This window comes from Bubalus bubalis, chromosome 10 (assembly GCF_019923935.1).
Source record: "Bubalus bubalis isolate 160015118507 breed Murrah chromosome 10, NDDB_SH_1, whole genome shotgun sequence".
In the NCBI taxonomy this organism is placed as follows: Eukaryota; Metazoa; Chordata; class Mammalia; order Artiodactyla; family Bovidae; genus Bubalus; species Bubalus bubalis.
Window position 1 is genome coordinate 76213108 of NC_059166.1, and position 15646 is coordinate 76228753.

Genomic DNA, 15646 nt, shown 5'->3' on the forward strand with positions numbered 1-15646 from the left:
TATTTAATCAGGAATTTGAACTGATTGGTAAAAGCCAATAGTATTTCATGTAATTAAATGTAAAAATGACATATAAACAAACTGAAAAATGATTCCAGGGACAAGCTTGATTTTTCCACACTTGCTGAGCAGCCCTCCCCAGATATGCTGTGCAGTCACCCAGTTCAGACCTTGCTTCAGTGGATGAGCACTGGCCTTGCAGGTAAGGATACTGGCATAATTAGTTCTCTTGCCAGTGGTGTACAGTCTCACTCTGACATGACTGCTGTGCTAATAACACAGGTCTCCTAGTAGCAGAGACGTATCAGATTTTCCCGTCACTCTGAACAGAAAAGTGTGGTGCCTTTCCCTTCAAAAACAAAATTCAAATCAAAACTACCACCATATACACACCACTGCATTTTGCTGAAAGCATTTTTCAGGATTTTGCTTTTTCACACCTGTGATAAAGACTTTGACAATTCTAATTCAAAACTTTCCTCTGCAAACACTTCGGTAAAACTGATGGCCCAGGTAAAACCGTGTTTCTCTTTAGCACTCAATCATATAGCTGTCACAGATACAGTGATCCAAGCAATCAACTCTCAGTATCATCATGTGGTAAGAACTGTGTTTTCCCTTTCTTATGATAATGTTAGGGGAAGTACACTGATTGAAACCACCCACCCTGGCCAGGCACCATAGTAACCATTTGCTTGAGTTGTTTTACAACAGGAGGTTCTGGTAAGGAACAGGGAACTAATAAGGCTCCACAAACCGGAAGAGTTCAGGAAAGGTCAAAAGGAGACACCACATGTCCAACCATCTCCCAGAATCCTTCTCTCTGGCATCCATCTTGACTGAACAAGGCGTGCAACCACCAGGAAGAACTTGAGTCAGAATGATTGGCTAAGGACAACCAGGAAACTAATCCCATTACCATAAAACCGGAGACTGCAAGCCATGTGGCAGAGCGGTTCTCCTGGGTTCCCTTACCCTACTGCTCTCCACCCGGGTCCCCTTTCCCAATAAAATCTCTTGCTTTGTCAGCACATGTGTCTCCTCGGACAATTCATTTCCCAGTGTTAGACAAGAGCCCAGTTTCGGGCCCTGGAAGGGGTCCCCCTTCCTGCAAGATGCACATTTCACTAGAAGAATAAAGAATGCTTTAAACAAAACAAGATAAATGAATGTTCAATAATAAAATTAATATAATAATAATAATAATAATAATTGAAGTTCAAAGTAATTGGCAGTCAAGTCCCCAAATCAGAGAACACATGACTATCTCTTCCTGGATTATTTCATAAGCCAAGCAGTCATGTATTTTACAACATTTTTACCCTACTTATAGCACGATGTAGAGGTTTTCTGTAATTTCTATTTACTACTTATTTACTACTTACTAAGAGTAATCAATGTCCAGTTTGTCATCCTATGATCTCCTTTTTCTCCTTTACCACATTCTTTTCCCAACCAACGCTATTATTTCCTAAGAGAAGTCTTCACTAATGGCATCCAGCCCAGTCTACTCTCCCAAAACCATGTCCTACCTTGGAGCTCTCTTCAATTTCACCTTCATTTAAGCTTACCTACTGACTCATTTTCAATGGCATTGTTTTCAGCTTATTATCACACAGGGAAGATCAGGAAATCTCATTTGCTTTGTGTTAATATAGCTCAGAGGAATTCGTTTGCTACCCCATGCACAAAGGCCCTAAGAGATTTGCAATTTAATAGAGGACAATTCTTTCATAATTCAAAGAAATGGAGTTTCTCTAATGGCGGAATTTCAAGCATCACTGACAGTAGTGGAGGGAATATTTGGGGTGAAAATACTTACACCAAACAATAATGGTTGAGACTACTATCTTTTTCACCTAGATTTAAGCTTAACTTGAATAAAAGCAGATACTCATGTTTGAACAAGAGTAAAAACAGAACTAAATTTAAAGCAAAAATCTACACTGTTGAACAACACTATTTCTTAATGGAATGCATTATTATCTTTGTGTTCTTCACTTCTCATCTTTGTAAAGTTATACTATGTAGCTCTTCTCAGTTTCATTATGTCTTGACAAAGATGGCCTTAAAGTTCTCCTCAGCTTCACTAAACTTAGGCACCTTCTGGTCCTTAGGCTCCTGACCTTTCTTTTCTCGCAGCATTTACTTTAGAAAATTTGTAATTGTAAATTTTTTCTCTGCTTTTTCAAGACATAAATCTTCTTAAAAGCCTTCTTTTAGTTTTACAACCTGGAGTGCTTTTTTCAGAGATGTGGAAGCCACTTCTTTGAAATATAATCATCAAGAAAGATAGTGCATCCATCTCCAGGTTCTGTGGGAGGGTAGGAAACTAACTCCCTTGGGAGCCTTGCTCCAAGTTGCAGAAGTACTCTCTTGACTTGAAAATAAGAAAAAGTTCACTCTGCTTCTGAGTAAGCTCAATCAGCAAACACAGATGGCTTACAATCCTCCCACCCTTTTCCAGCTCTTAAAATCTCTCTTGCTTTGGTTTCAGTGAAACAGACTTCAGAATGATTTCTGGTCTCTCTATTCTATTGCAATAACTTTAAATAAAGTCCTATCTGTTTAACCTTGTACTAAGAATCTTTTGCTTTGACATCCTGTACATGGACAGATTCAAGTAACTATATTAAATCTGTTTACACTGCCCCAAGATTCCATCATTAACGAGCATCCTGATATAATCCAAGGAAGCAAAGAAAGTACAATACCTTTTCTTTTCACATCCATGGCAGTTTCCTTCTCAGTTTTCATTTTGACATCTTCTTTGTCTGGCAGTAAAATGAGAAAATTATAAACATCTGTTTCCTAAGTCTGCTAAGTTGCTTCAGACATGTCCGACTCTGTGTGACCCCAGACACGGCAGCCTACCAGGCTCCTCTGTCCCTGGGATTCTCCAGGCAAGAACACTGGAGTGGGTTGCCATTGCACTGCCTTCTCCAGTGCATAAGAGTGAAAAGTGAACGTGAAGTCGCTCAGTCGTGTCCAACTCTTTGCGACCCCATGGACTGCAGCCCACCAGGCTCCTCCATCCATGGGATTTTTCCAGGCAAGAGTACTGGAGTGGGTTGCCATTGCCTTCTCCTATTTCAGGGCACATTTTACTGCTATTAACATCCAACTCATCTTGTATACAGTGATTCTAAATTAGAGTCAATAGTCATGTCAAATATGAGTGAACTAGCACCACTGTAACAGAACCGTAGTTTGTGTGTGCTTTCCTTTCAGGGAAGGAACAAGTTTTCACTAAGTCAAAAAAATAATCTCTCATGATTGTATGGATATTAGATAACATTGTTAATTATGATATAATCCAACAGTTTTTCTAAAGGATATTAAAAGGGGTATATTGAATGTTCTCTGGGTTATCAGGCCACCATAAGCATGTCAAAAGCTCAGAAAAGTCTTGAGATCACTTGGGACTTCAGATACACTATTTGAAAATGCAAATAATGCATTCAAAAAGAACAAAATAGCAAACCAATCAACTAGTTTCTTTCCCATATATTCAATAATTTGCTCTTTTGATAGACCATTTTATTAAACTAAATTGAATAGTAATAGTGACATATATATAATCAAGAAAAGTAATGAAGTAGAATTGAGTATCATTACTAAAGAAGGAAAAAAATAATCAGTAACACATTTTAGTGGGGAATGGAATGCAAAAGTAGGAAGTCAAGAAACACCTGGAGTAACAGGCAAATTTGGCCTAGGAATACAGAATGAAGCAGGGCAAAGGCTAATAGAATTTTGCCAAGAGAACGCACTGGTCATAGCAAACACCCTCTTCCAACAACACAAGAGAAGACTCTACACATGAACATCACCAGATGGTCAACACCGAAATTAGATTGATTATATTCTTTGCACCCAAAGATGGAGAAGCTGTATACAGTCAGAAAAAAAACAAGACTAGGAGCTGACTGTGGCTCAGATCATGAACTCCTTCTTGCCAAATTCAGACTTACTTTGAAGAAAGTAGGGAAAACCACTAGACCATTCAGGTATGACCTAAATCAAATCCCTTATGAGTATACATTGGAAGTGAGAAATAGATTTAAGGGCCTAGATCTGATAGATAGAGTGCCTGATGAACTATGGATGGAGGTTCATGACATTGTACAGGAGACAGGGATCAAGACCATCCCCGTGGAAAAAAAATGCAAAAATGCAAAATGGCTGTCTGGGGAGGCCTTACAAATAGCTGTGAAAAGAAGTGAAAAGCAAAGGAGAAAATGAAAGATATAAGCATCTGAATGCAGAGTTCCAAAGAATAGCAAGGAGAGATAAGAAAGCCTTCCTCAGCGATCAATGCAAAGAAATAAAGGAAAACAACAGAATGGGAAAGACTAGAGATCTCTTCAAGAAAACTGGAGATACCAGGGGAACATTTCATGCAAAGATGGGCTTGATAAAGGACAGAAATGGTATGGACCTAACAGAAGCAGAAGATATTAAGAAGAGGTGGCAAGAACACAGAAGAACTGTACAAAAAAGATCTTCATGACCCAGATAATCACGATGGTAGCCAGACATCCTGGAATGTGAAGTCAAGTAGGCCTTAGAAACCCCACTACAAACAAAGCTAATGGAGGTGATGGAATTCCAGTTGAGCTATTCCAAATCCTGAAAGATCATGCTGTGAAAGTGCTGCACTCAATATGCCAGAAAATTTGGAAAACTCAGCAGTGGCCACAGGACTGGAAAAGGTCAGTTTTCATTCCAATCCCAAAGAAAGGCAATGCCAAAGAATGCTCAAACTACCGCACAATTGCACACATCTCACACGCTAGTAAAGTAAAGCTCAACATTCTCCAAGCCAGGCTTCAGCAATATGTGAACCATGAACTTCCTGATGTTCAAGCTGGTTTTAGAAAAGGCAGAGGAACCAGAGATCAAATTGCCAACATCCTCTGGATCATGGAAAAAGCAAGAGAGTTCCAGAAAAACATCTATTTTTGCTTTATTGACTATGCCAAAGCCTTTGACTGTGTGGATCACAATAAACTGTGGAAAATTCTGAAAGAGATGGGAATACCAGACCACTTGATCTGCCTCTTGAGAAATTTGTATGCAGGTCAGGAAGCAACAGTTAGAACTGGACAGGAAACAACAGACTGGTTCCAAATAGGAAAAGGAGTTCATCAAGGCTGTATATTGTCACCCTGTTTATTTAACTTATATGCAGAGTACATCATGAGAAACGCTGGATTGGAAGAAACACAAGCTGGAATCAAGATTGACGGGAGAAATACCAATAACCTCAGATATGCAGATGACATCACCCTTATTGCATAAAGTGAAGAGGAACTAAAAAGCCTCTTGATGAAAGTGAAAGAGGAGAGTGAAAAAGTTGGCTTAAAGCTCAACATTCAGAAAACGAAGATCATGGCATCCGGTCCCATCTCTTCATGGGAAATAGATGGGAAAACAGTGGAAACTTTGTCAGACTTTATTTTTTGGGGCTCCAAATCACTGCAGATGGTGACTGCAGCCATGAAATTAAAAGACGCTTACTCCTTGGAAGAAAAATTATGACCAACCTAGATAGCATATTCAAAAGCAGAGACATTACTTTGCCAACAAAGGTCCATCTAGTCAAGGCTATGGTTTTTCCAGTGGTCATGTATGGATGTGAGAGTTGGACTGTGAAGAAGGCTGAGCACTGAAGAATTGATGCTTTTGAACTGTGGTGTTGGAGAAGACTCTTTAGAGTCCCTTGGACTGCAAGGAGATCCAACCAGTCCATTCTGAAGGAGATCAGCCCTGTGTGTTCTTTGGAAGGAATGATGCTAAAGCTGAGACTCCAGTACTTTGGCCACATCATGTGAAGAGTTGACTCATTGGAAAAGCCTCTGATGCTGGGAGGGATTGAGGGCAGGAGGAAAAGGGGATGACAGAGGATGAGATGGCTGGATGGCATCACTGACTCGATGGATGTGAGTTTGAGTGAATACTGGGAGTTGGTGATGGACATGGAGGCCTGGCGTGCTGCGATTCATGGGGTCGCAAAGAGTCGGACACAACTGAGCATCTGAACTGACTGACTGAACTGACTGAACACATTTCAAGAATGTTTAGGCTTGAATTTTCTTTTAAAAATTATCAATCTCAACTTTATTTGGAATATTTATATTTGTTTGTTAAGGACAATAACTAAAATTGTTAAGGGAATTTCTTTCCTTGAAAGAACAGCTTTAACAGTAACATTACAAATGAATACTAATTAAGTTATGTTAGCTTTAAAACTGGAGAAGGCAATGGCAACCCACTCCAATACTCTTGCCTGGAAAATCCCATGGAAGGAGGAGCCTGGTAGGCTGCAGTCCATGGGGTTGCTAAACGTTGGACATGACTGAGCAACTTCATTTTCACTTTTCACTTCCATGCATTGGAGAAGGAAATGGCAACCCACTCCAGTGTTCTTGCCTGGAGAATCCCAGGGATGGCAGAGTCTGGTGGACTGCCATCTACGGGGTCGCACAGAGTTGGACACGACTGAAGCGACTTAGCAGCAGCAGCTTTAAAATTGCTTACCTTTCTTTTTTGTTTCAGAAGTCACTTTCTCCTCAGCTTTCTTCTTTTCTTCTTCTTTTTCTAGAGAAGAAATTTAAAATATTCCCTTTAGGAAAATTTAGTACAAAAGGAAAATCAAGCTTTGAATAAAGGATTACTGTTAAAGTTAATTCTGCCTCCAGATAGTTTTGTGACTTTGAGCAAGTGATTTAATCTCACTAAGCCTTATTTTCCTCTTTTGTAAAATAACAGTACTTCCTTTAAAGTTAGATAATGTTTACAAAACATTCTGCACAGTGGCTGGCTCACAGCAAGTGCATGCAATGGTAGGCTGCTAATATTCTTTACAAAAAGTGAAAAAGATAGTTCAAGCTTTCTGAACCAAACAATTGTTTGTCTAGTGCCTAAAATAAGATATTAATACTGGAAATTAAAATATAATTTCAGAGGAAAGATTTTGCAGGTAGGCTAAAAGAATTACTTTTTGTTTTCATATGTTCAATCTCCTTAGAAATAATACATTAGGCCATTGTGTGTGTGTTAGTCGCTCAGTTGTGTCTGACTCTTCGCGACCCCATGGACTGTAGCTCACCAGGCTCTTCTGTCCATGGAATTCTCCAGGCAAGGATACTGGGGTGGGTAGCTGTTCCCTTCTCCAGGGGATCTTTCCAACCCAGGGATCGAACCCAGGTCTCCTGCACTGTGGGCAAATTCTTTACTGCCTGAGTCACCAGGGAGGCCCACAGTAGGCCATTAATGATATCTATTTTGATTTTACTGTTTTTCAAATCTGCCTCTTGTCAACAGACATTTGGAGTCTGGTGACATTTGTCTGGCACTGTACTGGGGACATAACTTCCAGTGGCCTTTCTGAGTGGCTCTATCAATCTGTGTGCTCAGACTGTCTTTTCACCCAGAGGTTGCAGTAAATCCAACTGACACATAAAGTGGTTTGACAGCTTGTGGGGCCTCTAGACTTCTTCATGGGGGATTTCTCTTTCAGATATCTGAGAAAATCTTGGTCTGAGGGGCAGAAGGAAACTCAAATGGTGGCCAGTGATAGCCATGCAACAACTAGACATCCCTGGACGCTTTTCTGGTAAGTGCTCTCATTTCAAATGACAAAGTCATGTAGAAGTACACAGTTGTTAAAATGGAATATTCAGTACTTTTAGGTGTGAGGCAGCTGTAAGCACAGTTAATGTCGGAAACAAACTGATTTTTATCTTCAGTTAGTAGTGTGATTTACCTTATATTTGAAATACCTTTCTGTTTGTAATTTGTCTCCTCAAGTATAAATTCCAGGCATTCAAAGATTTTTATTACCCAGAACTATTATGAGATTGTTACTATGCTGAAGAAACTCAATGTGTAGTTCTAGTATGAATGCTTAAGTTGCCTACTAATGACTGCATCTTATTAAATACAAGAATTAATTCATTCCCTTAGGTATAGAGATTTTTTACCTACAAGATCAAACACAACCCTTTCTTTCAGTGTCAGGCGTATAATTTATAAAGAACCTCTTTTCATGACTCTTAGAGATAAGTTAGTGTGGTAGGGAGAAATATATTCACACTCTGTCTAAATGTATCTACAGTGTACCATTACAGCTCATCTAATCAGAAATAGAAAGTCAAGAAGTCAGATTTTGATAGTTCTAGAGTCAGAAATAAACCAAGTGAATTCTACTTTGCTTTTTCCTAAAGGTTTATCCATATTAAATATGTAAAACATGTTTAAAATTCTGAATAAATATACTTTTGATTTAAGTATCAGTACTTTCAGCTTCTCTGGGGGAAATTTTATGTTGCAGGAAATTTTTCATTTTATCTAAATAGATACATATGCCAGACAATTGAATTGGCATTTGCTAATAAACATTACCATCGGATGCCACGTGTCAGAAAAGCAGTTAATTAACACAGAGACTAACTGTAAATATTTCTTAGCCTAACTTAAAAATCAATGCCATAGTCATGATAAATACAGGATAAGATCACATGATAAGATCACAATTTAGTATCCAACTTAGTATCTGAGTCTCTAAAGTTTCATAATGTAGATGAATAAATATTTTATTAAAAAGTTCATGACAATTAGTTCATCTTATATTAAACTTGGGAATGAAAGTTGGTATTTGAGGCCATAAGATGGAAGACATTCTTTATCATTTTTTTTTTAAAGAGAATTACCTTGTGTAATAAATTCTACCCTTTATATTAATATAGCTGGGATTTTATTGTGGTGATACAGTATCCTTGCTTTAGTTCAGATTGATTAATGCTTCCATTATACACTCTTCCTGTGATTATGGCCATACACTGAAAGAGTCGTGAATAAGAACAGAAATCCACAAAAAGCAGGTATAAATAATGTACTTTAATAACATTTTTATGAATTAGACCTTTAAGCTGTCATTATGGGACTTACTTTATTCATGGTTAATTTATTTAAAATATCAACTTCTGAAGATCCCTGCATTTCTTCAAGTACTACCATCTATTCTCTATGTGATCTGGCAGCAGAGAAATTAAGTTTTTCATTTATAAAAGGTACAACAATTTAATTATCTCCTTCTTGGATATAAAAGTAATCCATGTTTCATATATGAAGACTCTCCTTCCCTTGACATTTTTATCCTTCAGTAGTCAACAATACTCCTTTCTTTCCACCTGACTATGCACCCACATATCCAATTTACTCCTCGTGCTCTCCTCCAATTTGTTTGCTGTTTTGTTAGTAACAGCTAGAGAAGAGTTAGGACATTTTATATCATGGGTTCTCAGAGGGTTCGCAATTAAGTGTGTCCATAGAGTGTGAACTTATCAGTATAGTGCTTTTCTCTGACAAAGTGTCATAGGCTGGGAAATGATGGCTCTATCTGGTAGGGATCACAGGAAAGACTGGCTGAGAGAGAAATTCTCTCCACAATAAGCAGCTCTGAGTCACAAGTATGTTATTAGTTTCTGCATAAATTAACATCAGATGAAAGAAAAATTAAATGACTTACTTTTTACTTCCTAAGCCCTTACAATGGGCTTTTCTCTTGCTTTTAAATGTTTTTATTCCATCTCAAAGCCAGAGAATGCACAATAGTTAATTATAATTGTAAAGCTTTTGAAGATGCCTGTTCCTAGCAAAACGAGCAAACAAATGCAAATGCTTCATTTTCATCTTATGTTTTGTTCTTCCCCCTCATGCCTTTCTTGTGTAGAGATTATCCAAAATTTACATGCTTTTGTAACTCTCTGTGGCCAGGATTGATGTATTCTTGGTCCCAGTTAAGTAAATAAGGACGTGCTTCTTTCATAACAATGCATTCCAACACAGCTCTTCACTGTCACCTTGTTTGTTTAGAGTGGCAGAGGTTGACCTGGAGCCCCAGTCACAGTACATCACAGAAAACGTCACAGAAACAGATAAGTTCAATTACACCAATGACTATCAGAGCTTTCCATTGTTATCTACAGAGAGGAATGAAACAAGAGACAATGGGAGGTGCTAGCACGGGTGACTTTGGTCTGAATTCTGTCTCTGACCCCTTCTGGTTGTGACATTGCAACGTGCTGTGACACACGGAATTTCATTTACCTCATTTGAAAAATGGAACTAGTAAAATCTACCTTGCCAACTTATTGTGAAGAAACTGAGCCAAAGTGCTTGGACAAGAGTGGACATTCCAAAAGAATAATGATAGCATATATTACTATATTTTTGAAACAATCAAAATCTGACTACATAAAATCTTCAGTTTTTCTAAGTGTGACATTTGTTGATCTGAGTAAATGCACATTAATTCTTTTTTTTCTGTGTTGAGGGAGGCTATATCAGGAATATTATACATTGTGAAACCTTAAGAAAAAAATAGGAATTAACATGTTATAAAGGGGCATTGTGTTGGAATGAAGTGGATTCCAGTTATTCTATAAATAGTAGTTTCTGCATAATGAAATTGTAAGCAAATCTTCTGTCTTCAACCATAAAAGGCAGAGGGAATGAGTAGAATATACTCAAGTCTCTCTTCACTTGTCTATTCCTTTATTTCTCCAAAGGAAGTATGTCTCATCTTGCATTTATTTTGTAATTTTTCTGAGAACAGTTAACTCAAAAAGCTTTCAATTTGTAAATAGCTGCTTATGTTCTCCGATTGCTATGGCTTAAAATATTTTAAGGCTAGAGAAAAGTCCATTTTTAAGTCTTAACGAATATGTTTATGTTTATATGTATGCATTATATATTAATACATATATAAGTGTATATAAAGTCATATGATAATAAGGCTCAGAAAAAATACAAAGCTAGGTTTAGAGGATTAGAGTATGAGGGAATGGGAAGTGGCTTTTTTTTTTTTTTTTTTTTTATGAGGAACAGGGTTATACCTTTTTGAATGAGCACCATTTGAAAAGATACTTGAACAAAAGTAGGCTCCTAGGGAGAAGAATCTTCCTGCAGAGGCAACATATGTGCCAAGACCTTCAAAGAGGAGCATTCTAGCTATATTCAAAGAAGAGCATGGAGACCAGAGTGGCTGAAGTGGCAGATGTAGGAGGAGAATGGGAAGAGAAATGGTCAGAGATGTAGCTGGGACAATCACATTGAATCTTGTTCACAATAAGAATTTTCCATTTTATTGTGAGTAAGGTAGGAAGTCACTGACAGGTTTCAAGCAGAGCAACTGTATTGTGATGAGTTATGTTTTAAGAGGAATTTTGGCTGCTGCTGAGTGATGGGTGTCAAGTGCCCCACTAGATTGTGTGACCATGTTGCAATGAAGACTAAGAAAGTAAAAGGATTCAGTAATAATACTCTTCTTCATTTTTTCCCAAAAATTGCCTTCAAATTTTATCTGGGACTCTTGAAGGAATGCAACATTATAGACACATGGTGGGAGTACCTCTCTTTACATTGTAACTAGGTTACTGTAATAGCAAAACTCTTCACTTGAGTTATATGGAGTAAACTAAACTGGCTTTCCAGAACCGGAATCCAGTCTTTCCCTTGACTTTTCCTTTAGTGAATGCTGAATTTTTCTTACAAGTCAGTTTTTCTCATTATCAGCTACTAACAACAATTCACAACCAGAAATTCTAGAGCATTTTCCAGTGACTGCCCAGAGCCTTTACATAAACAGTTGGTTTATGTCAACAAATCAACAAATGATCAGGTAACCTTAAGTCAAACCCTTTGCCAGGGTTTGAATTTTAAACTATTCCTAAGAGGAATTTTGGGTATGATACTAACAAGGGATAAAGTTTACAGTTACAACATGGATTTAGGGGCATTATGGGTGGAGACAGGGTGGCTCAGATTGTAAAAAATCTGCCTGAAGTGTGGGAGACCTGGGTTCAATCCCTGGGTCAGGAAGATACCCTGGAGAAGGGAATGGCTAACCACTCCAGTATTCTTGCCTGGAAAATTCCACGGACAGAGGATCCTGGTGGGCTATAGTCCATGGGGTTGCAAAGAGTTGGACCTGACTGAGAGACTAACACTTCACTTTCATTAAGGGACGTAGTTCACTTCAGTTAAGTTCAGTTGTTCAGTTCTGTCCGACTCTTTGCGACCCCATGGACTGCGGCATACCAGGCTTCCCTGTCCATCACCAACTCCCAAAGTCCACCCAAACCCACGTCCATTGAGTTGGTGATTCCATCCAGCCATCTCATCCTCTGTCGTCCCCTTCTTTCCTGCCCTCAATCTTTCCCAGTATCAGGGTCTTTTCAAATGAGTCAGTTCTTTGTATCAGGTGGCCAAAATATTGGAGTTTCAGCTTCAGCATCAGTCCTTCCAATGAATATTCAGGACTGATTTCCTTTAGGATGAACTGGTTGGATCTCCTTGCAGTCCAAGGGACTCTCAAGAGTCTTCTCCAACACCACAGTTCAAAAGCATCAACTCTTCGGCACTCAGCTTTCTTTATAGTCCAACTCTCACATCCATACATGACCACTGGAAAAACCATAGCCTTGACTAGATGGACCTTTTTTGGCAAAGTAATATTTCTGCTTTTTAATACACTGTCTAGGTTGGTCATAACTTTTCTTCCAAGGAACAATTATCTTTTAATTTCATGGCTGCAATCACCATCCGCAGTGATTTTGAAGTCCAGAAAAATAAAGTCAGCCACTATTTCCACTGTTTCCCCATCTATTTGCCATGAAGTGATGGGACTGGATGCCATGATCTTAGTTTCTGAATGTTGAGCTTTAAGCCAACTTTTTCACTCTCCTCTTTAACTTTCATCAAGAGGTTCTTTAGTTCTGCTTCACTTTCCGCCATAAGGGTGGTATCATCTGCATATCTGAGGTTATTGATATTTCTCCTGGCAATCTTGATTCCAGTTTGTGCTTCATCCAGTCCAGCATTTCTCATGATGTACTCTACATATAAGGGAGGCAGCAGAGGCCCAAATCCAAGAGCACCACGTGAAAGTGCAAAAGCTGCTCCTGGGACAATGGTATGTGAATTCTGAGATGAGTATGCAAGAGTTACTCTCAATGCCAGCCGAAGGAGGTGCCTGCTGAGTGCCTACTCCTGTCCAGTAGGTAAAGGCTGACAACTCTTTGTGAAACAGTACCATTCATGAAGTAGATGTCCAAAGGAATCCAGAGCTAATTAGTATGAATCCAAACATTTTCAAGATACCAGATTATGTAACACTTCTTTAAGCTTCAAAAAAGACTGTGGAAACGTGTTCTCCATGTTGCAAGGAACGGCCAATTCTGACTCCGTGATGGATATGTTTCTTTGATTTTAACCTTTGCTTTTTGTTGCTTCTACTATTGTAGTCATACGTAATGCCCTGCCTCAGGGAATTCTACCCCTCTGCCTGATTACTAAACTAAAAGTGCCATTGTTCAGCCTTTGTTCAGCTCATAGGAAGATAATCTGACTCTGTTATTGTTGTTCAGTAGCTAAGTCCTGTTGGACGTTTTGCGATTTCATGGACTCCAGCATGCCAGACTTCTCTATGCTCCACTATCTCTCAGAGTTTGCTGAAATTCATTTCCATTGAGTCAGTGATGCCATTAATCATCTCACTCTTTGCTGCCCCCTTCTTTTGCCTTCAATCTTTCTCAGCATCAGGGTCTTTTCCAATGAGTTGGTTCTACCCATCAGGTGGCTGAAGTATTGGAACTTCAGCATCAGTCCTTCCAATGAGTATTCAGGGTGGATTTCCTTTAGGATTGACTGGTTTGATCTCCTTGCTGTCCAAAGGACTCTCAAGAGTCTTCTCCAGCACCATAATTCAAAAATATCAATTCTTAGGTGCTTAGTCTTCTATATGGTCCAACTCTCATATCAGTACATGACTACTGGAAAGACTGTAGCTTTGACTATATGGATCTCTGTTTGCAAAGTGATGTCTCTGCTTTTTAATATGCTGTCTGACCCTGCTCACCTGTGAATGGCTCCAAGAGTAAAGAGGTTATCACATCCCCTCCCTGAGGTTGGCCATTCCAGGAGATATTTGCAAAATAATGGCCTTTTACTTTACTTCCTCAACTTCTCTCGCTCTCTGTTCTATAAAAGAACCTGGCATCCAGACCCTGACAAGATGGTTATTTTGAGACATTAGTCTGCTATCTTCTCAATCAGCTGGCTTTCCGAATAAAGTTGTATTCCTTGCCTCAATATCTTGTCTCTCAGGTTTATTGGCTTGTTGTGCGGTGAGCAGACTGTGCTTGGACTCGGTAACATAAATAGTTATTTTATATGATCAGAACAAGGCCAAAATATTGTGTTAGTTTGGTTTAATGAAACTGATTTTAAGGTGATATAAAATTACACTGTAGTAGAATACTATAATAGAATATAGCACATGACCTTATATGTGTTAGAATATATACTTAGTTCTCAGATGAAAGTCTACATATCCTTTATGAGATAAAACAGGCTCAGGAAAGATGAGTAACTTGCCCAAATTCACAAATCATGTAAGTGACACAACAAGGATTTAAAACTAAGTATCACTGAAAACTCTGTTCTTTTCCCTACAACGTGGAATATGAAGTTTGCAGTAGACTTACTCTAACAAAAAATTACAAATGAACTAAGGTGTGGTTAGAAAAGAAGTGCCAGCTTCTAACCTATCTTTGTGAAACTTGTCTTTCAGGTCTCTCACATCCAAAGTTCTCTGACATAATAACAATTTTTTTTGTTTCTGAATTTAGTATGCAAAAGAGAATGCAAAGGGAAAGATTATTTAAACTTCACATTTCAAATGGATAAAGTAGATTGTGACCAAACCTTTCAAAAATGAAAAAAAACTTTATAAACAATAAAACAATTGCATTATTTTTGAATGGATTATGTTTATATAGATAAAGATTGCCACATCTGTTCTTTTTCCTTCTGGTATTTATTTTTCCTCTCAATGCTTTTACATTCTGGGAAGCAAATGCTCAATTAAAGTTTATTGAGTCCTAGACTCAAGTGAGAAGCTCTCCATCCACACCCTCATCTCTGAATAGGTTCAAAGAGAGTATTTTGCATTTTCTTTTTTGTTCTTTTTAATTTTATTTATTTATTTTCTTGGTGCTACAATTATTTGAAGTTTATCTAAAAACTTTTTAACCCTTTTAAAATGTAGTTTTTATGCAGAATCATTGCTTGCTGAAGATATTTTAGTATAAATTTTCTAATGCATCTTCCTACAAGGGTAAGGAAAATATAAGATTCATTTCTAGTAACTGTCAATTTTCAAAATCATATTATTTACATATAATTACCTTTTCCATATTTTTATCTATATACATTTCCTACATTTGTCTGTAGCTGGAAATGAATTGCAAAAGTACTTTGTTGCATTTAAAATGTCAAAAATAACTAAAAACATCAGAGAATTGAGTTTTTCCTGTATGTGACTATGATATTTAAGAAAAAAGTTGGTTATCATTTAAAATCAAAGTATAAATTACTCTAAAGTATTATTTCAAAGATATGGCTATTTTTATAACAGATCCTTGAGAATTTAGCTCTTCAGTTACTAAATAAATTAGAAAGACTCAATAGTTATTTTGAAATAAAATTTAACTTTAACATTACCAAAAGTTACTGGTATATTGGGCACATTTATAAGTGTGATTTTCAATTAAAGCCTTTTAATTATTGACATTAA

General features: G+C 37.8%; 1 protein-coding gene and 1 long non-coding RNA gene across 2 annotated transcripts in view; one reads left to right on the plus strand and one right to left on the minus strand.

Annotated features, from left to right (window-relative positions):
- Positions 1 to 987: 987 nt before the first annotated feature.
- The window catches only part of LOC102390748 (triadin), a 215567-nt gene continuing 200908 nt past the window's right edge, over positions 988 to 15646 (minus strand). Inside the window, exons 10-11 of the mRNA XM_045161974.1 lie at positions 6544 to 6603; positions 988 to 2774 (exon numbers count right to left, since the gene is read on the minus strand). Of these exons, the coding sequence (XP_045017909.1) occupies positions 2620 to 2774; positions 6544 to 6603 (215 nt within the window). The 3' untranslated portion in view covers positions 988 to 2619. The remainder of the gene's footprint in view (positions 2775 to 6543; positions 6604 to 15646) is intronic.
- Positions 7485 to 15646, plus strand: part of LOC102390520 — a 59375-nt gene continuing 51213 nt past the window's right edge. The window contains exon 1 of the long non-coding RNA XR_003112059.3: positions 7485 to 7621. This is a non-coding gene — a long non-coding RNA (uncharacterized LOC102390520). The remainder of the gene's footprint in view (positions 7622 to 15646) is intronic.